The sequence below is a fragment of the Giraffa tippelskirchi genome, chromosome 9 (genome assembly GCF_054371585.1).
Source record: "Giraffa tippelskirchi isolate mGirTip1 chromosome 9, T2T-mGirTip1v1.2.pri, whole genome shotgun sequence".
Taxonomy (NCBI): domain Eukaryota; kingdom Metazoa; phylum Chordata; class Mammalia; order Artiodactyla; family Giraffidae; genus Giraffa; species Giraffa tippelskirchi.
This window is the reverse complement of record NC_137283.1, coordinates 55,753,294-55,779,522: the sequence shown is the minus strand read 5'-3', so window position 1 is coordinate 55,779,522 and position 26,229 is coordinate 55,753,294. Positions and strand designations below refer to the sequence as shown.

Below are 26,229 nucleotides of genomic sequence, written 5' to 3'. Positions count from 1 at the left end.
GTCGTGTCCAACTCTTTGTGACCCCATGGACTGTAGCCTACCACACCCCTCCATCCATGGGATTTTCCAGGCAAGAGTACTGGAGTGGGTTGCCATTTCCTTCTCCAGGGGATCTTCCCAATCCAGGGATCGAACCCAGGTCTCCCACATTGCAGGTAGACGCTTTTACCATCTGAGCCACCAGGGAAGTCTTGTGTGTGTGTGTGGATATAATAGACCTGAGACCTGAGATTCAGCACATGGAACACTCCTCAAACTTCTGGAATTCTCAATGGCAAAAGAATCTGAAAGTGAAGAGATATGCTCTATGTATAAATCAAGGAGATCAAACCAGTCCATCCTAAAGGAAATCAGTCCTGAATATTCATTGGAAGGACTGATGTTGAAGCTGAAGCTCCAATCCTTTGGCCACCTGATGGGAAGAAATGACTCATTGGAAAAGACCCTGATGCTGGGAAAGATTGAAGGCAGGAGGAGAAGGGGACGACAGAGGATGAGATGGCTGGATGGCACCACCGACTCGATGGACATGAGTTTGAGCGAGCTCTGGGAGTTGGTGATGGACAGGGAGGCCTGGTGCGCTGCAGTCCATGGGGTCGCAAAGAGCAGGACACGACTGACAGAAGTGAGCCGATAAGTCAAGTTGAATCAGGCCGCTATACATCGAAAACAAACAACAGTGTAAATCAACTATACTCCAACATGTGTTAAAAATGAAATTGAAAAGAAAAAAGTAATGAAAGAAATGCCTTGCATAATGCTCTCTGTCCTCCTTGTCTTGGGCTGGTTGGTATTATATCCCTGGAGCCTGAGCCAGCTTGGGTCCCATTGCTGAACTGCACTGGCGCTGAGAGGCCTGGGGTGCATGCACTTGCAACCGAGCCCCACTTTGCTCCTGGAGCACATCTGTTTTACTCCTGATACAACCACAGTCTCCAGATCTAGGCAGACCGTCCTACAGCTACAGCAAGCCTGGCACACCTGAACGACAGTGGGCCTTCTGGCCAGGAGGAGTTTAAAAACTCACGGAGCCTCTGCGTGCCCTGGTGTCGGGTTCCCACTTCAGCCTCCTTCCTCCGAGTTAGCCCTTCTACGAACCACCGGCCACTGAGGAGGCCCTTTGTGCAAGGCTTGGGGTTTTTTTTTTTTGTCTAGGGTTGAATCTTAAGGGGGCATAAGTGGTGAGACACAGGCCCATAGTTCTTTGCTCAGGCACATTCCAGGCTAACTCACTCTTCATGAAGAACACTTTCCCGAAGGCTCTAGTGCCCCCAGTAAGCAGAATGAGGTGTAAACAAATGCTACTGCCTTGTGGACACTGTCTGTAACAACTTTAGTATTTAAAAGTATCGGGATTACGGTGTTTTTTTCCTGTATGTTTTTGTCTCCTTTGTCGAAGATTGATTATCAGATGTCTGTGGCTTTATCTGTGAGCCCCGTATTCCCTCCTATTGATCTATACGTCCATTTCTGTGACAGTGGCATGCTGCTTTGATGACTGTAGCTTTGCAGTGTCGTGTAAACTTTGGGAGACTTACGCCTTGTCGTACGTTCTTTCCTCTTTGGAATTGCTTTTTGCAATTCTGGGTCTTTTGTGGTTCCATAAAAATTTTAACAATTACTTTTCCTTGTGTTGTGAAAATCATCATCAGTAAGAAGTATCACAAGCCAATGATTTATTTTTTAAAGCAAATACTCTAATCCAGGTGGTTGTAAATAGTTTTATTTTTTTTTAAAAAATCACCCCAACAGCAGTCTCCTACCCAACCCTCAAGTCATTGCAACTTGGAGGGAAGAGGTCTGTACACATGTCCCCAGACAGACCCCAAATGGCCTTTACAATTTGGCACCCCTTGTCACGCTGTGCTTCCCAAGAGCCCTAAGAAAACCCCTTGTAGAAAAATACTTTACAAGGAATATGCTCTAATCTCAGCCAGAGAAAAATACAGCTTTTAGGGAGCGGGAGGGGCACATCGGGGGGAGCGGCTGTACTGAAAATGCATAGGCAGGCAGGATGCTCACCGGGGAGACGGGTGTCAGGAAACATCGATTCTGGGGTGACCAGTCCCCGTGAGAAGACAGAGGAATATTGCATATGAGGAGGCCGGCCGCAGCCAGCAGGCTCACCTGCAGGGCCCGGCTGCAGACATCTGGGGGAGTGGTGGAGGCCTCAGCCCGAGGATGCGCGGAGGGCTGGCCAGGTTCAGGGCGCATCTTCCTCAGCTGCTGTCCGACAGGCAGAGACGACTCTGAGACCGTCCCCGCCCTAATCGTGCAGAGGGATCAGCCCGCAGGGGGCACATGGCAATGTGCAGTGACCCAGCTTGCAAACAACACAGCTCTCGGGTCCTCACCAAGCCCCTTGAGGGGAAGAGCGTTATTCTGGGGACACAGGGGTGCGAGGTGGAAGGTGTGGGTGGGCGGCGCCTCTGTTTTCCTGGGACCCTGTTAAGAGCTGGGCAGGGTCCAAGCATGGCCGGAGACCTGGCTGAATGCTTCGCCCACCTGCATCCCTGGAGGGGGACACAGCCCTGACCTCCAGGGAGATGTTCCGGGCCCTTCTCCAAACCGAAAGGTAGCAGAACACGAGGAAAACCATTTTAAGCGATGCTGGTGCTTCCAGATTTTCCAGAGAATCAACTTCCAGGCGTGACCCCTTTGGACACTGTTGCCCCCAGGAGTGAGAAGGAACAGCCCGTCTCCCCCCGCCCCCCTAGGCTCTCCATCTGCTTCTGTCCCCGCCTCCGCTGATCTGGTGAGGAGCTATATCCCCCACACATGCATCCTGTTTCCAAGGTTCTCCCATCTTCACGGTCACAGCAGCTGAATGGAACACTCCTGGGTCTTCAGTCCGAAAACGATTCCCTCCCACCCTGAGATGGGTGGGCTGAAAGGGGTGCACTCGTAGGGGGCAATGGCCACGCATCCTACGAAAGCAGCAGGAGAGGCAGACAACCTGAAGCCCGCCTTGTGAAAGCTCACCCAATGGGCCCAGAAATGCGATCGCAAGCCACAGAGGCTTCGACCAGAGTCTCAGAAATGGAAGAACCGCTCAGGGGGCCCAGGATTCCAGACGTCCCGGTTCCGAGTCTCCTAAGTGCGTCAGGGGAGGGTGTGCCGGTGAGCCCTGGACCAGATTCTGGAGGGAAAGGGGCTGGCCCCCTTCCGTCTTTACTGGCGGGAGGCCATCCAGATCAAGTATCCCCCAGCCTCACCCTAAATGCTCCCCTGAGGGGAAACCAACCACCTGAGCTTGTGTGATCCATCCTTGAGAAGCTGCACACCCCTGCCTGTGACTGCGCAGCTGGGATCGGCTCCTCTTGCTCACCTCCTGAGACAGGGAGCTCACTCCTGCCCTGCAGTCACTCAGCTTCACATCTCTGCTGGGTGATCACTCCCTGCGTGGCGCTGAGCTGTCCCCGTACTGGACGCTCTTCCCAGGGGCCCTGCAGGGACCTGGGGCAGCCCCTTGACTCCGGTTGAATGACCTGCCTTCACCTCTATTGGGCGCCCCGCCCCACCCCGGCTCATCTCAGAGGCCCCATTGGAGAAAGACCTCGATGTCACTGCAAAAGGCCCTCACCCCCGTCACCACAGATTTGGAGGACAAAGTCCGGTCTGAACCTGCCCGGATGACAGACGGAAGGGCGGGTGGCCACTTCTCCAGTCCAGCTGCAGGCGTGGGAGCCAGGATCTTCCTGGATGTCCAGATCACGGGCCGACTTCAGAGCATCCGTGGGCCGCTGGGGCCGGGTGCTCGTGGGGACCGGCTGGTCTGGGCCAGCGGGTTACGGCTGATGACCAGCTCCACAATGTCGCCCGCATCGGCCAGGAGCGGCACGGTCAGGCAGCAGTCCAGGTCCCACGTGCGAACATGGTTGACCTGCACACGCATAGCCACGGGGCGCACGACATCCACTCAGCCTGGGCTCAAGGGGGTGAGGACTTCCCAATACACAGACCCTGTCCAGGCTGGACACACGGTCAGTCTGAACACTGACAGAGGCGGGCACTCCCATTTAACTCTTTCAGCCCTTCCATGCATCCTTCACCCTCCAACACCTGCACCTTCTCTCTGTTAACATCACAGGCAGACCACACGCTGAGCCTCCTGCCCGGCACGTGGGGCACAGGCAAGGGCGTGCCCACTCACATTTCCCAGGCTCCCTTGCTGTGAGACCACAAGACTTAGTTGCCATGGAGTCTGGGGCATTTTCTAGAGGGTGGAGCCTCCACAAGCCCAGGTGAAACAAGACCCACGGTGGATGTATTATAGGAGAGGTGATAAATAAAAGTTCGTGTGCGTTAAATCATTGAGATTTGGTGACTTCTCTGTTGGTCCAGCAGTTAAGAATCTGCCTGCCGATGCAGGGGACCCGGGTTCAATCCCTGGTCCAGGAAGATCCCACATGCCACAGGGCAACTAAGCCGGCTGAGCCAGCGCTCTAGAGCCTGCAGACTCCAACTACTGAGTCCACCAGCATATCCTAGAGCCTGTACTCTGCAGCAAGAGAAGCCACCGTAGTGAGAAGCCCATGCACCCCCACAAGAGAAAGCCTGGGCAGAGCAACCAAGAGCCAGCACAGCCAAAACGAAAATAAAAAATTTAGGAAAGAAATACCTAAAAACCACTGAGATATGGGGTTGTTGTTACTGCAGCATAACTTAGCCTCTCCTCACCAATATAACTGTGCGGTCATCCCCTTCTCTCAGATGAAGAAGCTGGGTCTCAGAGACGGGAAGCCACCTGCCCAAGGCCACTCAGCCAGGGTAGATGCTGGGCTTTCTCCCCACCCTGGGGCTAGGGAAGACCACCCCATCAAAGGTACCCCTACCCTGGCATTACCTGGAGAATCCGGTCGAAGGGCCGGAGATCCCCACGGTGGGCTGGCCCATCAGGCCGCACAGTGTGGACGTAGACGCCCTTCTCCAGGAGGCCGTCTGAGACGCTGAAACCGAAGTCACCCCGTGTGGGGTCCTTGTGCAGCGTCACCTGGGAGCAGCAGGAGGAGGAGACCTCTGGAGCCCCGACCTTCCCCCAGCATCCCACAGTTGCCCAAGTCCCTCGGGCCGGCATCAGAGGCCTCTGGGACCCGGCCCCAGCCCACCTGCCTGCCTCCCCCACCTCTGGAGACCCTCAGTCTGCAGCACTCAGTCACCATGGAAGCTGTAGGAACAGAGTTCCTTTCTGTTCCTTTTCAGTCTTCCCACTTCCATTCCAGAACAAAGTCTCCACAGGGTGGCCATGTGCTTTCACCAGCCTCTGACACTTCCCATTGCCCTGTCCACCAAAGAGCTCAGAGCCTTCTGAAGGCTATTATGGGGTGAGAGGTCTCTTTGCTCCTGTGTATTTTATCTTCCTAGACTGTAGCCTATAGTTGACAAAAATGCTGGCCTTTCCTTTAAGGTAGTGATATACATGCACACACACACACATATGGGCTTCCCTGGTGGCGCCATTGGTAATGAATCCGCCTGCCAATGCAGGAGATGCAAGAGACGCAGTTTCGATCCCTGGGTCGGGAAGATCCCCTGGAATAGGAAGTGGCACCCCACTCCAGCATTCTTGCCTGGAGAACCTCACGGACAGAGGAGCCTGGCGGGCAACAGTCCATGGGGTCACGGAGAGTTGGACACGACTGAGCGACTAAACCACCACTGCCATACATATATATACACACACGTACTACAAGCTTATATATTATATATACTCACACACACAATAACTTAAGTGGGATAAAAGTGAGTCCACTTAAAGAAAAGCATCACAAGTGTATGTGTGTATTTGCACACACAAGTGCACGAATGTATAGTGTGTGTGTGTGTGTTTCAGCCAAACGGCAGGAGTTTTGGAAAACTCTACCTTCTACATAATCTTGTGTTTTACTGGTGGAGGAGAATGAAGCCTGGAGAGGAGTGTGGTCCATCTGGGGAGTCTCCACAGCATCAGGACAAGCGCCCAGGCCTCCCGCGCACCCCGACCCCCAGCACCCACCTTGTGCATCTCCACGGGCATTGGCAGCAGCAGCTCCTGCATCTCTTCAGGGGAGGCTCGTAGCTCCCGGCTCTTCCTCCAGGGCTGGTGGCGGGGCCTGCCCTCCAGGGCCACGCTCTGCACAGCGCCTGTCATGATGGATGCCTGAGGGGACACAGCCCTCCATTCAGATGCTTCCTGCCGTTTGCCGTCAGCAAACTTTTGCAAGCGTATCCGAAACAGTTACTAAAGCTGATCACATCCTTGGCCACCAAGAAAGAAGTCTTACAAAAACTCCAAAGAGTTAGTATCAAATTGAACGCACTTTCACAACCCAGTGTGAATTGGTTTTAAAGTTTGTGTTAAGAAATAAAATAAAACCAAACATACGCAGTTCAAAACCAGACACCCCACTTCTAGAAATGTAATTAAAGGGCTTCAGTAAAAATCTCAATGGAAATTTTTTAAATATTAGGAATTGAATAGACCATAAAAGTACCACAACTTAAAGTTTATGGGGTGCAGTCAAGCAAGGGCTTACAGGTAAATTCATATCCTTAAATGTTAGGAAACAAGAAAGATTGAAAATTAAGGAGTTGAGAAACCAGGAAAAGTATCAGGACTTAGGAAGGGAATATGGAAGCATAACACGAAAAAGGGTAAGACAAAAAACCAATGAAACGTGAGAGAGAATGAACAAAACTAAAACTGGATTCTCTGATGAGCCATGTAACTGGCAAGACTAATAGAAAAAAAAGCTCCATCAAAAATCCAAGGAACAAACACAGGGCAGAAGCACAGATAAAGAGAGGGTACTGATCTCGGAGTGGGAAGGTGCTCCAGGAGTGACCCGGCGAGGACCCCCAGCCCGGGTCTCCCAGGGCAGCCTGCCCCATCGTGGGGAACGTGGACCTCACTGCAGCCGCATTCACCTCCCGGCCCCTCGTCTCCTGCTGTTACTGACGCTGACATCCAGAAGCTTCCCCGGGCATGCTCACAACCATGCAGACCACTGTACTGCACATACACACACACAACTGCCCTTATGCATCCACACATGCACACCCGGAGGCGTGTTGCGACAATACACTCCGCACTATGCGTGACAATACATTGCAGCGCTGTGCTCACATGCGCGCACGTACATACATGCTCCAAACACGCTCGCAGGCGCACACGCCCCAGTGGGCCACGCCATGGCACTTGCAGCTGCACACGTGTCCATCCGTGCGCGTGCAGCGCCTCCCCCGGAGGAGGCCAGGCACGCGCACTCGCACACAGGAGCACAACCCCAGCCACGTGCGGCCGCCCCGCAGGCACACGCACCGGGGTGCCCAAGCCCAGCGCCCCCCGGGGGCCTGAGGGCAGGGGTCCCTACCTCCAGCTCCCTCAGCAGCTCTGACTGACCACACGACTCCAGGTCTTCCAGGGCTTCCCCAAACGTGCGCCAGAAGCCCTCCTCGCGGCCGGGGCCAGGGGCTGGGCTGCAACGTAGGAACCAGAGAGCGTCAACTCCCAGCGGGCGGGTGGGCGGGGGTCTGAGGCGTCTTCTGGGCCCTGGGGACCCTGCGCTGGGCTCAGGGAGGGCCAGAGGGTGGGCGGGCGGGCGGGCTGGAAGGCAGGCGTCCTCCGCAGCAGTGCTGGGGCCCCGGGGCAGTGGCTGGTGACACGGAATGGGGGGGAGACGCAGTGAGGGGCCACCGGGACTGGCGGTGAGCGGCTAGAACAGGGGCAGATGAGACGGGGCGGTGAGCGGTGACACAGAACGCCTGGGAAGAGAGACAGACGGACAGAGAGACAGACAAGAGAGGAGATCCATGGTGCAGCCCCAGAGGACAGCCCCTGGCCTCCCCCCACCCCGCCCAGACACAAGGCATCACAGGACAGTGACAGACACACAGCTGGAGCCGGCGCGGACACGGAGGGATGAGGATGGAGGGTCCGGGCTGGGGAAAGGGCCGCGCCCCCCAGCGATTTCCATCACAGGAGGTCGGGCCCCTACTCGGCTCTAGACTCGCGTCCCATCAGAACGCAACAAGCCACATTTTCACTCTTCACCGCCTACAACACCCTTTGCTGTCGACACAGCCCCGGATGTTATCAAGTGTGCCGTGGTGTGCAAAGCACTCTCTCTCAGGAAGGCACCCAGGATTACATTTCCTGGGGAGCCTCCAGGACAATGATACAAAAGAGGCGGCCCCCTCGCCTTCCCATTTCAGAGATGAGAAGACAGAGTCTGAAGGCCATGCGCTGCGTTCAAGTCCATTCTACAGACACGCTGAGCCAGGCCCTCTCCTGGGCACAGGGCCGTGGAGGGGACTAAGGTGAGGGCCCTGATCTCACGGTGTGTGTGCATGAGTACCTACTGGGTACCAGGCTGAGCTAGGGTGCCACGCAGAAGACACGACAGCCAGGCCGTTACAGGCAGAGCCAAGGCAGCCAGTGCTACCAGGAGGCTCATGTGCACAGCCGTGGGTTCCAGCAGAGGGAGGCGTGCCTTCCTGAGACTCAGGGAAGCCTGCCGCGAGGAGGGGACGGCACTCTTGGCAGCAGGCACTGCCCGGATCAAAAGCACGGAAGAGGGAAGAGGGCGGCTGGTACTCATTGGGATCGCTCCTCACAGGAGCCGTGGGCAGCTGAATTCCTCCGAAGACACCACCACAAACACCATCACACCCACAGCCCAGGGCTGGTGCTCGTGACCATAGCCACCCGGGGCGGGGGGTGGTCTCCGCAGGAGGGCCACTGCCATCTGGGCCAAGTCGGGAGGGTCCGGGTTCAATGTTCCAGGTTCTGAGAACAGCCGATCACCAGACACGGGGTAGGCTGGGGTGGGGTGGGGTTGGGTGGGGTGGGGTGGGGTTGGGTGGGGTGGGGGATTCAACCAGGCTGCCTCCCTGCACCCCTCTTGCTTCTGCTGTGCCCCCGCCCCCCACCTGGGCCTCCTGAGATGAAGACAGCTCCGCCCCACGCTTCCTCTCCTCTCCCAGGGGCCACATAAGACTCATCCATGGCACCCACCACCCCAGCACAGGGACCGGCTTCCTAAGCCCATCCCAGCTGAGAGGCCAAGCCTGCCTCCTCCCCTGGGGGCGCCCCCCAGCCCCCCACAGACCTAGTGAGCGGCTCCCAGTCCTCCTCCTCCTCCTCCTCGGGGAAGATCTCGTTGGCAGGGCCTGGGGTATAGCTCGTCCTCCGGGGCTCTGTCGGAGGGGGACTGCTTCTCAGCCGGCTGGGCCGCCACTCCTGGGGGGTCACGGCCCGAGCTGCCGCCTGTGGAGTGTAGGAACCTGGCGGCGGGGAGAGAGAGAGCATCGAACATCCTGTCCATGTGCCCCGCTGGCCCTCCTTCCTGCCCCACCTCCAGCCTGGCGGGGTGGCCTGGGTCTTTGCCTCCTCTGGACTTGCCGGACCACCCAGGCCCCTACCCCAGAACCTCGTGACCTCATGACCATCAGCAGAGTGAATGCCGGGCCTCCAGGACCCTGTCCCAGGTCCATGGGGCTCAGCGTGGCCAAGCCCTGCCTGAGAAGGGGTCCACACTCTTAACCATCCCCTTCTCCCTGCCCTGAAGGTCCTGCCCCGCAGGGCGATGCTGACCCAGGGCTGCAGATGGGGAGGCTGAAACAGAGCGGGCAGATACACAGTGAGGGATGACCAAGGCCAAGGGTCCCTGAGACTACCTCGAGGCCTCACCCCACTCCTCCCTGAGCTAGGCCTTGGGGAGTCCCCTGCAGTTCTGGGTCACAGAGATCACAAGATTCAGACATCCCCCAAGGCCACCCATGGTCTCCACATGCAATGGGCAGGGGGCGGGGGCATGCGTCCTTGGGGGTGGCCTCCCAAGTGCGTCTCGTTGGCGGGATGGCAGGAGGCTTTCTGCCTTCCTGTCTTTGATGGGATGCAGTCAGCATTGAACATTTGCTGAGTGCCAGCCATCGGGCTGGGAATGAAGGAGGTAGAAGGCAGACCCCTTAGGCTCAAGCCTCATGGGGGAGATCTGAACGGGCAGCTTTGTGCCATGGATGCCAATCAAAGCCCAGGGAGGCCTGCGGTCCACGCTCTGAGGGTGAGGGGCCGTGAGAATGGCTGACCAGGCCCGGTCAGCTCTGCTGTTAGGAAGGGTCCCTAAGGGATGGAGCCAGCAGAGGAGGAGCGAGGAGGCGGGGCAGGGGCAGGGAACAGCCCCTGCAAAAGCCCAGAGAGAGCACAGTGCTTGTCCAGGGGCCCAAGGCATTACCTGGGCCCCCAAAGCCACCCTCTGTGGCCGAGCTGCCCCAGGACTCCACAGCACTGTCCACGCTGGGAACGGTGGGCGAGGATCGGGCTGCCAGCAGACCGCCTTTCAGCGCCTCTGGCGGGTCTTCATCCACATCACTGGCTTCGCTGAGGCTGCCTGATTTGCGGGGTGCGAGGGAGCCTAGGAGGAAAAGCAGGTGTCACCACCACTGGCTTCTGACCTTGGAGTCAGAGATGTTCAACCAGTCTGTTTCCCTGCTTTGGCCTGGTTTGGGGAATCACAGGCCCCTGGGCGCCCTGAGCCTCTTGCTGACCAAGTGGACATGTGAGGTGGGAGGCAGGCTAGTGGGAAAACCCATTTCACAGATGGGAACACTGAGGCTTTGGGAAGGCTGCACCATACCCCCAAGGTCACATGGTAAGCAACAGTGGAACCCAGATTCAAAGGAGAGATCTAAAGTCTGGACTCTTGTCCACTCCCTACCAAAGCACGGGGGATCAACACAGGGAAAACTGGGGAATGTATAAGTGACAGCCACAAGGGATAACAAGCAGGCTCTTTAAGAGGCAGGAGGCCGAGGCAGGAGGTGATGAAGAGCATGGTTCAGGTCCAGAGCTCCACAGTGGCTGTGTGACCTCGGGCGCATCACTCTGAGCCTTGTCTCCTCATTGTCCCAGGGACCCTCCCATCTCCACTGGGTGAGCAACATTCTTGTGAGACTAGGCCCACAAAGCGTGGCACAGTGCCCAAGGGATCTCTCTTCCTAAATGGGCTGGACGGCCCCCAGGGTGCAGGGTGAGGCTCACGGTCTAGCTGCTTCTTGATCTTCAGGGTGACGGTCTCGCCAGCCACCTGCAGGAGGTGGATGGCCTCGCTCAGTGGCCGGCCCTTGAGGCTAACGCTGTTGATGGCCAGGATACGGTCCCCGACGTGGATGGCGCCAGTCCTGGGGAGGGGGCACAGGGTACAGGACGGGAGTTAGGGACTTGAAGTGGGGGTCTGCCCTTCGGAAACTCGGGAACCCCAAAGCACAAGCCTGGCTGACCCCGGGTAAACCCACCTGTGGGGGATAAAAAAAAAAGCCAGTGTGATTGTGTTAATAGAGGTATCAAGTCTATCATCTGGGAGGGGATTTTTCCTGCTCAACTCTAAAGTTAGGTTCTGGAACCAGTGTTCAGCATGGATTTTGAGGATGTTTGGAATGCCACTTACTAGCTACCAAATACTATGTGGTCTTTTCAAGCTGAGCACCGAAGAATTGGTGTTTTTGAAATGTGGTGTTGGAGAAGACTGTTGAGAGTCCCTTGGACCGCAAGGAGATCCAACCTGTCAATCCTAAAGGAAATCAGTCCGGAATATTCATTGGAAGGACTGATGCTGAAGCTGAAACTCCAATACTTTGGCCACCTGATGCAAAGAACTGACTCATTTGAAAAGACCTCGATGCTGGGAAAGATTGAAGGCAGGAGGAGAAGGGGATGACAGAGGATGAGATGGTTGGATGGCATCACTGACTCAATGGACATGAGTTTGAGTAAACTCTGGGAGTTGGTGATGGACACGGAGGCCTGGTGTGCTGTAGTCCATGGGGTCACAAAGAGTCGGATACAACTGAGCAACTGAACAACAGTGTGGCCACTACAGAGTTTATGAATACATTTGCAACTCACATCATACTACACTTGGACAGTGCTGACCTAGATAAGCCAGGCGAAGGCAGGGAGGTTGTCTACTGTGCCCCTTAGGGCTGGTTCACAGTGGGTGCCCAGAAAACGTGGTTGAAGACCTCCGAAGTCAGAACCATTCATGATGCCCTCTGCAGTGTGCTGGGCGTCCAGCAGGGGCCGCTCCAGGAGCACAGCCAACAGGGTTACCCCTCAGCTCCTGAACCCCTCCATCCCCTGCCCCATCCACCCCACCGTGGTGTGCCCCGCCTGAGCTGTGTCCTCCTCCAAGGGTCCATCAGGCCGGCCAGGCCAGACGAGGCTCCTCTTTTACAGTAAGCTCTTCTCAGTGCCTGGAGCTCACTGCAAAGCTCTCCAGAGAAAGCCTGTCTCACCCACACTGGAGTTGTCTCCCTGTGACCCACAGGGAGACCCCCTCTCCGAGGGCGACCAGTTCCACTTCGGGTCCAGATCTCCCTGCTTCCCCTCCAAACTGGACAGCCTGGACATCACTCTTCTCACAGCTCCCCCTGCTGCCGCAGTTTTGGGGGAACTTCCTAGGGGAGAGAATAGCGGGCACCCCCCACCCCAGTGCCTCAAAAGAGGTGCCAGGGTCTGCTGGAACCCAGGTACTAGGGACATGGCCCCTGTACTATGAAGGGACAGCAAGCATGAGCTCCATAAAGGCTCACATGCTCACTTTCCAAAAATAGGGAGATCTCCAGGTTTGAGGGAGCAGATGGGCGAGTACATATTTATCCAGCATGCGTGCATGCTCAGTCACTTCAGCTGTGTCCGACTCTTTGCGACCCCATGGACGATAGCCCGCCAGGCTCCTCTGTCCATGGGATTGTCCAGGCAAGAATACTGCAGTGGGTTGCCACTCCCTTCTTCAGGGGATCTTCCGGACCCAGGAACCAAACCCATGTCTCCTGCGTCTCCTGGATTGCAGGCAGATTCTTTACCCACTGAGCCACCTGGGAGGGATTTATCCAGCACTTACCTGAAATCAGGATGGCTGCTAGGGGCTGGCCCCCACTTGAGGAACTGAGGCTCAGAGAGGGACAGGACAGGCCCCAGACCATGGATATTGGAACAAAGCTAAGAGCCAGTTTTGACTGACCTCAAAGCTCGGCTCCTGCCCCATGGGGTCCCTGGCTCACCCGTGTGTGCCCACAGAGCCCTGGCTCACCTCTCAGCCAGGCCACGCTTGGTGAGGCCCGAGATGACGATGGGATCGAAAGGCTCCTCTGTGCCTGAGATGGTGATGCCCAGGGGGCCCCCGTAGCGTTTCAGCTCCACTGTGTAGCTAATGGCACCTGTGGTCTCCTGTTCATCTGTGGAGGGTGGGTATGCATCAGAGGTTGGGGCACGTATCAGGGGCTGGGGCATAGGAATGGGCACGCCCAGAACCCCACAAAGCTTTAATGCACCACACTCATCATACGTTTCCATTAATACACCCATTCCCTCAGTCAGAATAAAGTTACCCATTCCCTAAATCACTGATACACCCAATTCCTCTGCCATTAATACACACATTCCCTAGGCCACTAATATATCCATTCTGTCAGCCACTAATTCACCCATTCCCTCAGCCATTAATACACCATTTCTTCAGCCTTTTAATTCACCTATATCCCTCAGCCATTAATTCAGCATTCCATCATGCTATTAATACCCACTGCCTAAGTTATGAGATCACCCATTCCATTACACCAATAATACATCCATTTTGTTACCGATTATTTCATCCTTTCCGTCAGCCATTAACAACCCATTCCCTCTGCCATTAATACACCCATCCCCTCAGTCACTAATACACTCATCCCCTTATTCCCTTAATACACCTATTCCTTCAGTCTTTAGTTCAGGCTTTCCTTGTGCCATTAATTCAGCCATTCTCTAAACCAGGAATTCAGCCATTCCCTCAGCCATTAATTCAGGCATTCCCTCAGCCATTCATTCAGCCATAATTTCAAATATTCCCTTAGCCATTAATTCAAGTCCCTCATAGCATTATTATACCTATTCCCTTAGCCATTAATACACCCATTCTCTCAGCCCTAATACACAAATTCCCTCAGCCATTAATTCACCAATTTCTTCAGCCATTAATTAATCCATTTTTTAGCTACTGATTCACCCATTCCCTCAGTCATTCATGCACCCATACCATTTACCATTAATTCACCAGGAATTCATCCATTCCTTCATTCCATTAATATCCCCATAACCTCATGCCATTGTTCCATCCATTCCCTCAACCATTAAATCACCCATACCTTCAGCCACTAATTGACCCATTCCCTCAGGCATTAGTTTACCCATTTGGTGAGCCCCATTCTTCCATTTCCTAAGGCATTAGTTCACCCATTCCTTTAGATTCTACTATACCCATTCACTCAGCCATTAACTCACCCTCTCCATCAGCCATTTACTTCAGCCATTGTTTCATCCATTAATATACCCATTCTCTCATCCACTAATACACCCATAAATTCTGCATTTAGTTCACCCATTCTCTCAGCTTTAACTGACAAATTTCCTCTGCTACCAATTCATCAATTCTCTCCACCATTAAATCAGCCTTTTCTTATACATTAGTTCACCCATTCTTTCAGCTACTAACACACCTATTTCTGCAGCTATTCATTCATCCATTCCCTCAGCCATTAATTCACTGATTCCCTTAGGAATTACTTCATTCATTCTCTGAGCCAGTACTTCCCCACATCCTCAAACACTAATTCACCCATTCCCCGAGACATGAAATCACTCATTCCCAGGGCCCTTAATTCAGCCAATCCCTCAGCCATTAATTCACCGATTCTCTTAGGAATTACTTCACTCATTCTCTGAGCCAGTACTTCCCCACATCCTCAAACACTAATTCACCTGTTCCCCGAGATATGAAATCCCCATTCCCAGGGCCCTTAATTCAGCCAATCCCTCAGCTATTGGTTCACACACTGTGTGTGCTACTCACTCGGTCGTGTTGACTCTTTGAGACCCTGTGGAGTGTAGCCCGCCAGGCTCCTCTGTCCATAGGATTCTCCAGGCAAGAATACTGGAGTCAGTTGCCATGTCTTTCTCCAGGGGATCATCCCGACCCAGGGATCGAACCCAGGTCTCACACATCGCAGGCAGATTCTTTACCATCTGAGCCACCAGGGAAGCCCCTGTTTCACACGTTATCTGCTGTTAATTCAACTATTCCCTCAGCCATTATCACCCATTGCCTCAGTCATTAATATACCAATTCTTTCATGCCTAAAATACCCATTCGCTCAGAGATTAGTTCACCCATATCCTCAGCCATTAATTCACTGATTCCCTTAGGAATTAGTTCAACCTCTCCCTCAGCCATTAATTAATCCATTCCACATCCATTAGTTCACCCATTCCCTCAGCCTTTAACACACCATTCCCTCAGTCATCAATACACAATTCTTACGTCCATTAATTCACCCATCCTGCCTCCAGTAATTCGCCCTTTTCCTTAGCTATTAAATCAGGTATTCCTTCAGCTATTAACTCAGCCAATATCTGAGCCATTAATTCATCCAGTCAGCCATTAGTTCTCTCTACCTTCAAACATTAATACACCAATTCCCCCAGCTTTGATACACTCGTCATCCACTTAGCGATGTTTACCCAGTTGCTCAGCCATTAATTCACCTTTTCCCACAAAAATTAGTGCACCTATTCCTTTGCCCACTATACACTCATTCTATCAGCACCTAATTCAGCCATTCCCTCAGCCTTCAATACACCATTTCCTCAGTCATTAATGGAGTCAAGTGCCTCCATTAATTCACCCATTCCCTCAGCTATTAAATCAGGCATTCCTCAGTTATTCAGTTCAGTTCAGTTCAGTCGCTCAGTCGTGTCCAACTCTTTGTGACCCCATGGACTGCAGCACGCCAGGCCTCCCTGTCCATCACCAACTCCCGGAGTTTACCCAAACCCATGTCCATTGAGTCGGTGATGCCATCCAGCCATCTCATCTTCTGTCGTCCCCTTCTCCTCCTGCCTCCAATCCTTCCCAGCATCAGGGTCTTTTCCAATGAGTCAGCTCTTCGCATGAGGTGGCCAAAGTATTGGAGTTTCAGCTTCAACATCAGTCCTTCCAATGAACACCCAGGACTGATCTCCTTTAGGATGGACTGGTTGGATCTCCTTGCAGTCCAAGGGACTCTCAAGAGTCTTCTCCAACACCACAGTTCAAAAGCATCAATTCTTTGGCACTCAGCTTTCTTTCTAGTCCAACTCTCACATCCATACATGACTACTGGAAAAACCATAGCCTTGACTAGATGGTCCTTTATTAACTCAGTTAACTTTATTAACTATTAACTCAGCTAATACCTGAGCCATTAATTCACTCATTGCCTCAGTCATTCACTTATACCCTCAGCCATGAATTTACCTGTATACTCAGTCATTAATAGATCAATTCCACCATGTCTAATAACACTGACTACCTCAGCAACTAGTTCACTCATTCCCTCATGCCATTAATAGAGCCATTCCCTGGACATTAATTCACCCATTCCCTCAGTCATTAATTCTCACACTCCCTTAGCCAGTGATACATCTATTCCTTCATTCCCTTATGCCATTAATACACCTATTCCCTTAGCCATTAATTCATTCCCAGAGCCATTAATAAAGCCATATCATCATGCCATTACTTCACTCATTTCCTCCATCCTAGTACACATAGTCCCTCAGACATTCATTCACTCATTCCTTCAGCCATTAATTAACCTATACCATCAGCCATAATTCACTCATTCCCTCAGCATTTAATTCATTTATACCCTCCAGCCAGTAATACACCAATTTCACAAGGCATAATACACCCATACCCTCATGGTTAGTTCACCCATTTGCTCATCGATTAATTCACCAATTCCCACAGCCATTAATACACCCATTCCCTCAGTCATTAGTTTACCCATTCCTTCAGCCATTAGTTCACCCATTCCCTCACCTGTTACTTCATACACTCAGCCCTTAATTCTACCACTTCCTCAGCCTTTTTAATACCAATTTCTTAACTCATTAATACACCCAATATTTCACCCATTAGTTCACCCATTCTTTAAGCATCTAATACATAGATCCCCACAGGAATTCATCCATCCATTTCCACACCCTTAAATTCACTGATTCCTTTATGAATTATTTCACCCATTCCCTCAGCCATTAAGTCACCCAACTCCTTCACCATTAATTCACCTATTATATCAGCTATTCATACACCAATTCCCTGAGTCATTAAGTCACCCATCCCTTCAGCTATCAATTCATCTATTCTCTCAACCACTATTACACCCATTTCCTCATGACATTAATTCAGCTATTCCATCAGCCATTGATTCACCTTCCACTAAGACATTAATTCAGCCATTCCAACTCCCATCCATTTAGCCATAATTTCAAACTTTCCCTCACCCATTAATTCGCACATTTTCTCTCAGCCATTGGTTCAGCCATTTCCTCAGTCATTTGTTCTTTCATTCTCTCAATCATAATTTCAAACATTCCCTCAGCGATTAATATAGTTCCCTCATGGCACTATTAACCCATTCCTTCATGACATTTATACACCCTTTCCCTCAGCTTTAACTGCCTCATTCATCTGCCATTAATTCAGTTATTCTCTCCATTAAATCAACCATTTTCTTATCCAGTAATTCACACTTTTCTCAGCCGCTAATACACCTATTCCTGCAGCTATTCATTCATCCATTCCCTCAGCCATTAGTTCACTCATTCCCTTAAGAATTGGTTCACCCATTCTGTGAGCCATTAGTCCACCCATTTCCTCAGCTTTTAGTTCACCCAGTCCCTCGGCCACTAGTTTACTCATCCCCCCTGGCATTGATTCCCCTAAGTGTCCTAAGTGTCTAATGGACCCAGTTCTCAGCCATTAATTCTTCTGTTCCTTCATGTCATTAATAAATGCAATTACTAAACATTAATACATCCATTCTTTCAGCCACTATATCATCCATTCCCTCAAGTATCACTTCATCCATTCCCTCCACCTTGATACACCAATTTCCCCAAGCTTTAATATCTACATTGGCCCATAAATTAATTTACCCGTTCCATCTGCTATTAATTCAGACATTCCCTCAGCCATTAATTCACTTATACCTCCATCATTAATTCAATTGGCTACTCAGTCATTAACAGACCAATTTGGTCACACCTAAAACACCAAATCCCTCAGCAACTAGTTCACCCATTCCCTCATGCCATTAATAGAGCCACTCCCTGGACATTAATTCACCCATTCTCTCAGTCATTAATTCACCCTTTCCATCAGCCATTAATTAGGCCAATTCCACAGGCATTATTTCCCCCATTCCTTCAGTCAATAATACACCATGCTTTTCATGCCTAATATACACATTCATCCATCCATCTATTCACCAATTCCCTTGTGGCCATTAATCCAACCTACCTCTGAGTCATTAACTCAGCCAGTCTCTCAGGTTTTAATTCACCCATTCCCTCAGTCATTAATTCACCTATGTGTGTGTGTTAGTTGCTCAGTTGTGTCCGACTCTTTGTGACCCCATGGACTGTAGCACATGAGGTTTTGTCCTTGGGATTTCCCAGGCAAGAATACTGGAGCGGGCTGCCATTTCTTTCTCAAGGGGATCTTCCCCACCCAGGGATCAAACCCAGGTCCCTCACACTGCAGGTAGATTCTTTACCCTCTGAGCCACCAGGGAAGCCCAATACCCTCAGCCATTCCCCCAGGTCTAACACACCCATCCTCCCAGGGATTAGTTCACCCATTCGCTCAACCACTGATTCACCCATTCCCACAGCCATTAATACATGCATTCCCATATGCCATTAGTTCACGCATTCTCACATGCCATGAGTTTACCAACTCGTTCAGCCATTAGTTTACCCATTCCATCGGCTATTACTTCAAGTAGTTCCTCAGCCATTAATTCAACCATTCCCTAGACCAATAACACACCCATTCCTTCCACATTTAAATCAACAGTTTCCTCAGCTGTTAATTCACTCATCACCTCAGCCACTGATTCTCCCATTCCATTAACTATTACTCAACACTTCCCTCAGCCATTAATTCTGTCCTTATCTCAGCCTTTGATACACCAATTCCTTCAGTCATTAATAGGCACATTCGTCTCATCCATTAATTCACTAATTCCCTCAGCCATGATAAACACATTCCTTGTTCTATTAATATACCTATTTGACCATGCACTAATACACCTATTCTTTCAAACATTAATTTATCTATTCTCACAGGGGACAACAGAAGATGAGATGGTTGGATGGCATCACCAACTTGATGGACATGAATTTGAGCAAGTTTGGGAGTTGGTTATGGACAGGGAAGCCTGGCATGCTGCAATCCATGGGGTCACAAAGAGTTGGACATGACTCAGTGACAACTGACTAACTGAACTGATTCTCACAGGCATTAATACAGCCATTTCCTCATGTCATTAATTCAATGCTTGCCTCAGCCCAGATATACCCATTCTCTCAGCCATTAATTCATTGTTTCTCTCAGCCATTAGTTCACCCATTACCTTGGCCATTAATTTACCCATTCCCTCAGACGCTAGTTCACCTATTCCCTCATGTAATATTTAATTCACCCATCACCTAAACCATTAAATCACCCAGTCCCTCAGCCTCTAACATATCCATTCCCTGGGCCATAAATATACCTATTCCCTCATAATATATCCATTCCCTCATGCCATTAATATACTCATTCCCCTCAGCCATTAATACACTCATCTCCTCAGACCACTAATTGACACACTCCACCCTAATACAAACTTTCCACCAGCTATTAATTCATCCATTCTTTCAGTCACATTTTACCCGGTCTCTCAGCCACCAATATTCTAATTCCATAAGTCATTAAGAGACCCATTCTTTCCACACTGAAATTACCAATTCCATCAGCTGTTAATTCACTCTTTCCCTCAGCCATTCATTCTCCTATTCCTTAGTGGCCATTACACAGCCATTCCTTTAACCATTAACTTTACCATTCTCTCAGCCGTTGATATATCAATTTCCTCAGTCAGAAATATACATATCCCACCCATGAATTCATCCATTTCCTCAACCATTAACTCATTTATGCCCTCAACCATTAATTCATCTATACACTCTGTCATTAAAACACCAATTCAGTTATGCCTAATATATCCATTCTGTTAGTCATTAGTTCACCTATTCCCTCATCCACCCATACACCCATTCTCTCAGCTGTTGTATCAAACATTCCCTCAGCCATTAATTTAATCATTCTCTCCCCCATTAGGTCAGCCATTTTCTCATCTAATAGTTCACCCATTCTGTCGGCCATTAATAAAGCCAATCCCTCAGCCATTATTTCACTTATCCCCTCAGTCCTTAATACACCAATTGTGTCATGCCTAATACACCAATTCCCTCAGTGATTAATTCACCCATTCCCTCAGTCATGAATACAGCCAATCCTTCAGGTATTAATTCAGCCAATTTTTCACTTATTTCATCTGCTGCTATACACCAATACTTTCATGGCTAATACACTGATTGCCTCAGCAGTGAGTTCCCTCATTCTCTCAGTTATTAATATAGACAATCCCTCACCCATATATTCAACCAATCCTTCATCCACTAATTCAACTAATCCCTCAGCAATTATCCGAGCCTTTCTCGTAGCCTTTGAAACACTGATTCCCTCAACCATTAACATACACATTCCCCCATCCATTAATTCATCCACTCAGGCCTCCTTTAATTCAGGCAATCCCTCAATCATTAGTTCAACCAAACTCCAAGCCTTTACTTTACTCATTCCCTCAGTTATTAATTCATCTATTCCCTCAGTCATCTGATCACTCATTCCATCAAACAAAAAATTTCTTAAGACTTTAGTTCACTCACTGGCCATTAACTGACCTTTTCTTTCCCTCAGTCATTTAATTCAGCCATTTCCTCAACCATTGATATACCCATTCCTTTATCTACTAACATATCCATTCCCTTATACCACTAATTCACCCATTTCCTCATCACTAATTCACCTATCCCCTTCATATGTAATTCACAAATTTCCTCAGTTTGTAATTTACTCATTCCCTCAGGCATTCAGTTCAGTTCAGTTCAGTTCATTCGCTCAGTCGTGTCAGACTCTTTTCGACCCCATGGACCGAAGCACGCTAGGCTTCCCTGTCCATCACCAACTCCCGGAACTTGCTCAAACTCATGTCTTTTCAGTCAGTGATGCCATCCAACCATCTCATCCTCTGTCATCCCCATTTCCTCTCACCTTCAATCCTTCCCAGCATCAGGGTCTTTTCCAATGAATCAGTTCTTCATATCAGGTGGCCAAAGTATTGTAGTTTCAGCTTCAACATCAGTCCTTCCAATGAATAATCAAGACTGATTTCCTTTAGGATGGACTGGTTGGATCTCCTTGCAGTCCAAAGGATTAGTCCCTCAGGCATTCATTCACCTATTTTCTCCACAATGAAGTCAGTCATATTCTCATCCATTATTTCACCCATTCTTGCAGCCACTAATAATGACTATTCCCAGAGCTTTTCATTCATCTATTCCCTCAGCCATTAATTTACTGATTTGTAAGACTTAGTTCTCCCATTCCCTATTAATTCATGCACTCCCTCAAACATGAGTTAACCTATTCCCACAGACAATAATCTCAATAACCAGAGACAATTCCCACAGACTATCACCTCAACTATTAATTCACCTCTTCCTTTCAGCCAGTAATACACCCATTCCCTGAGTCATAAAAACACCTATTACCTCATCTATATATATCCAGTTCCTCATACCATTAATGCACTATTTCCTCAGCCATTAATACACCAATTTCCTCATGCCATTAATTCACACATTCTTTCACCTCTAATATGAATTTTCCATTGGTTATTAATTCATCCATTCTTTCAGCCATTCATTTTCCATTCTCTCAGACACTAACCCACTATTTCCATGTCATCAATTCACCCATTCTTTCTGCCATTAGTTCACTCATGCTCTAACCACTAATATACCCATTCCTTCCGGCATTAATTCACCTATCACCTCAATCATTAGTTTACCCATTCCATCAGCAACATTCATCAATTTCCTGAGAAATTAGTTTACCCATTCATTCAAACAGTAATACACCCATACAAAAGTAAGGGATTAATGCACCCATTCTCTCACCCATTAATACATGCATTACATTGGCCACTAATATCCATATCCTTGGCCACTAATGAACCCATTGCCTATCAATTCATCCATTTCCTAAGCCATTAATTAAGCCAACTCCTCAGTCATTTTTTCACTTATTCCTCTGCACTTATACACCAGTTCTTTCACTTATACACCAATTGCCTCAACAATTAGTTAACCCATTCCCTCAGTGATTAATATAGTCAATCATTCATTCTTTAGTTCACCCACTCCTCAGCCACTATTTCAACGATCCCAACAGTCATCCCCACGTTGCTCAACAATTAATACAAACATTCTCCCATCCATTGATTCACCCATTTCCTTAGCCATTCAGTCAGTTCCTCATATATTAATTCAGCCAATCCCTCAGCCTTTAATTACTCCATTGCTTTGGCCATTAGATTACCCAGTCCATAAGTCACATTCCCCTGTATCATAAGACATTGGTTGACCCATTCACTTATAATCTAATACACCCATTCATTCAGCCACTAACTCACACATTCCCTTAGCCACTTAATTCATTCATTCATTCCCTCAGCCATTAATATACCCCTTCTTTCATTTATTAAAATACCATTCCTTCATGCCATTAATTCACTCATTTCTTAATCACTAATATGCTTATTCCCCATTTTATTCACCAATTCCCTCAGTAAGTTACTTATTTCCTCCACCATTAAAGCACCCTTTTCTCCACCATTAAGTCAGCTATAGTCTCATCCTTTATTTCATCCACTAATACACTTATTCCCACAGCTATTAATTTATTCCCTCAGTCATTAATTTCCTCAGAAATTACATCACCTACTACCTTAGCCATTAACTCAGCCAATACTGCAGCCTTTGATACATCAATACATGCCATATAAAAATATCCTCACCCATTTCCTCCACTCTAAATCACACATTCCCAAAGCCATTAATTCTCCCCTTCCCTCAGCCAATCATTCACCCATTCCTTTAGCCACTAATTCACCTATACCCTCAGCCATTAATTCATCTGTTCTTTCAGCCATTAATTCACACATACTCTCAGCCAGTAATACAACAATTCTGCCAGGCCTAATACACCCAACTCCTCAGGAATTATTTCACCCACTTGCTCAACCATTATTTTCCTCATAACCTCATGTGATTGGTTCACCAGTTCTTTCAGGTATTATTTCAACTATTTCCTCAGCCATAAATTCAGGCATTCCCTCCACCTATTTTTTTTTTGACAGGTAAGAAATAGATTTATTTAGATGACACATTCCATAGACAGTGTGGTCCATCTCAAAAAGTGTGAGCGATTTTGGAAGAAACACTCCACAGAGAGGGTGGGCCATCTCAGAAGGCAAGAGGCCTCCCTTAATCTTTGATACACTAATTCCCTCCATCATAAAGACACACAGTCCTATATCCATTAATTCACCCATTCCCTCAGCCATATTTCAGACATTCCTTCAGCCAAGCAATCCCTCAGTTATTAATACACATTTCCTCATGCTATTAATTCACACATTCCCTCAGGCCTAATACAAACTTTCCATTGGCTATTAATTCATCCATTCTCTCAGCTATTAGTTTCCCATTATCTCAGCCACTAACCCATTTCCTTAAGTTGTTAAATCACCCATTCTTTCTGCTGTTGAGTTCATCCATAAGCCAATTCACCCAGTCCTACCATCATTAAATCACCTATTACCTTAGCCATTAGTTCATTCATTCCATCAGTCACATTTACCTGTTTCCTATGAAATCTCTCACCCATTAATTCAGCCAATCCAAGACATTTTAACACATTCTCTTGGCCATTAAACTATTTCTTCAGCCAGTAAATCCCATATTCTCTCAGCCATTAATTCACCCATTCCATCAGCCATTAACTAAGTCAATCCCTTAGCCATTATTTCACCTATTTCATCAGCCCTAATACACCTGTTCTTTCATGTTTAATACAGATTCCTTAAGTGATTAGTTCACCCATTCCCTCAGCCAGCCTTTTAGTCATTAATTTAACCAATCCTGCAGCCATTAACTCAGCCATTTCCACAGCCTTTGATACACCAATTCCTCCAACCATTAATACACACATTCCCCCAGCCATTAATTCATCTATTCCCTAGCCATTAATTCAGTCAATCTCTCAGCCATGAAATCACAAATTCCCTTAGCCACTAATACATCAATTCCTTAATGCCTAACATACTGACTCTCTAGTTATTAGTTCACCTGTGTCCTCACGCCATGAATACGCTCATTCCCTATGTCATTTATAAACCCATTCACTCAACCATTAGTTCACTGTTATCTCAATCTTTAGTCACAGATTGCCGAACCAGTAGTTTATCCATTCCTTCAGCCACTAATTCACCCATCATTTCAGCCACTAATTCTCTACCATTAAATTCAATCAATCCATCAATCGTTAATTTACCCAAACCCTGAATCATTAATTCACCTATTCCTTCAGCCACTAATTCAGCCATTCCCTCAGCCATCAAGTCACCCACTCCCTCATGTCATTAATTCACGCATTCTCTCATGCCACTAATTCACCCATGCTGCCATACCATTAATACAACCATTCCCTAAGCTACTACTTCACCCATTTCCTCTCCATTAATTCACCTCTCCTCTCAGGCATTATTTCACTATTCCTCCAGCCATTACTATACTCATTGCTTCATGCCTTTAATACACCCGTTCTCTCAGCCATGAATTCACCCACTCCTTAATTCCATTCATTACACCCATTCCCCCAGACATTAATGCAGCCATTCACTCTGCCATTATATCATCCATTCACTCGGCCATGAATACACCCATTGTCTCATGCTATTTTTCCTTGGCCATTAATTCAAACATTCCATCAGTCATTAATCCACCCACTCCCTCAGCCATGAACACACCCATTTCCCCCATGGGAGGACTTCAGATGGCACCACCTGAGGCCATCTTCTGCTTCCAACAATGTTTCATTCTACCCAAACAGCTATTTCAATAAGAGTAGAAACACTGAACCAGCATTTTTATAATAAAGATTTCACATACCACACAGAACAACAAGGATAATGATGGTGATGATGATATTGACTATAAGATGACACCAGATTTCCCGTTTTTCTTAAAAACTCTGAAATCTGCCCACAAGTGAGCCTCCTTCCCAGGGTGGGAGTTGGTGGCAGCCCTTCTGAACAAGATTCTTGCCAGTGGCCACAGTCTTCTCCTTCTCCTTCTGTCTACCCAGACTGAATCATTTTTTTTAGCTTCGGCCCAATTCACTCACTCTGTCACCTGTCCAGCCTCAGATGTGCCTGAGTTTGCAGCCTCAGCTTATTCACAGCCACCCACGCAGTGGTACATCCCCCACCCCACACCCAGTTATCTGCACCCAGCAGCTTTGGGCAGGGCTTGTTGGGTCCAAGTCTCGCTCAAACTCTAGCAGACCTCACAAGGGCCTTTGGAGAAGCCCAGACCTGGGGACAGTGACACACCTGCCATCTTCCCCGCATCTTCATTCAAGGGGTCTCCACCAGCAGCCCCTGGGTGGCATCCACCACACTCCCTCCTTGGCCAGGTGGAGCACCAGATTGCCAGCTGGGTACTGTCTGGTTGGCGTGGGTGGGTGGGGATCAGGGCCCTCACCCGAGTTGTCCTCGTCCTTGCGGATCTTTAGCTTCACCAGGTCCTCACACTGGCGCAGGATTTGCACAGCGTCCTCCATGGGACAGTTGTCCAGGCGGATGTTGTCAATGGCCAGCAGCTTGTCCCCCGGCTCGAGCGTACCAGTCCTGCAGGAGCAGGGAGGGGATGTGAAGGAGTTGGCCACAAGCAGGCACCCAGCCCACCCCCGTGGGTCAGCCCCACCCCCTGCCAGGGGCTCCCCTACCTATGTGCCACACTGCCTTTCTTGATGTCAGAGATGACCAGGGGCTCCCCTCGCTTCCTGCTGGCCGCTGGAGGAAAGAAGCCAAAAGCCCATCTTTGGCCACCTCAGCCTCAGGGGCCCAGAAGTTGGGCGTGGACTCGGAGCCCCACGCCCCACTTCCCATGACTCCCTGGCTGGGTGGACTGTGAGCAAACCAGCTCCCCTCTCT

General features: G+C 49.5%; 1 protein-coding gene across 1 annotated transcript in view; it reads right to left on the bottom strand.

Annotated features, from left to right (window-relative positions):
- Nucleotides 1-1,707: 1,707 nt before the first annotated feature.
- GRIP2 (glutamate receptor interacting protein 2) overlaps nt 1,708-26,229 on the bottom strand; it is a 48,785-nt gene continuing 24,263 nt past the window's right edge. The window contains exons 15-24 of the mRNA XM_081526468.1: nt 26,022-26,088; nt 25,778-25,923; nt 13,071-13,215; nt 11,021-11,160; nt 10,215-10,394; nt 9,090-9,264; nt 7,353-7,458; nt 5,996-6,139; nt 4,847-4,993; nt 1,708-3,883 (exon numbers count right to left, since the gene is read on the bottom strand). Of these exons, the coding sequence (XP_081382594.1) occupies nt 3,725-3,883; nt 4,847-4,993; nt 5,996-6,139; nt 7,353-7,458; nt 9,090-9,264; nt 10,215-10,394; nt 11,021-11,160; nt 13,071-13,215; nt 25,778-25,923; nt 26,022-26,088 (1,409 nt within the window). The 3' untranslated portion in view covers nt 1,708-3,724. The remainder of the gene's footprint in view (nt 3,884-4,846; nt 4,994-5,995; nt 6,140-7,352; nt 7,459-9,089; nt 9,265-10,214; nt 10,395-11,020; nt 11,161-13,070; nt 13,216-25,777; nt 25,924-26,021; nt 26,089-26,229) is intronic.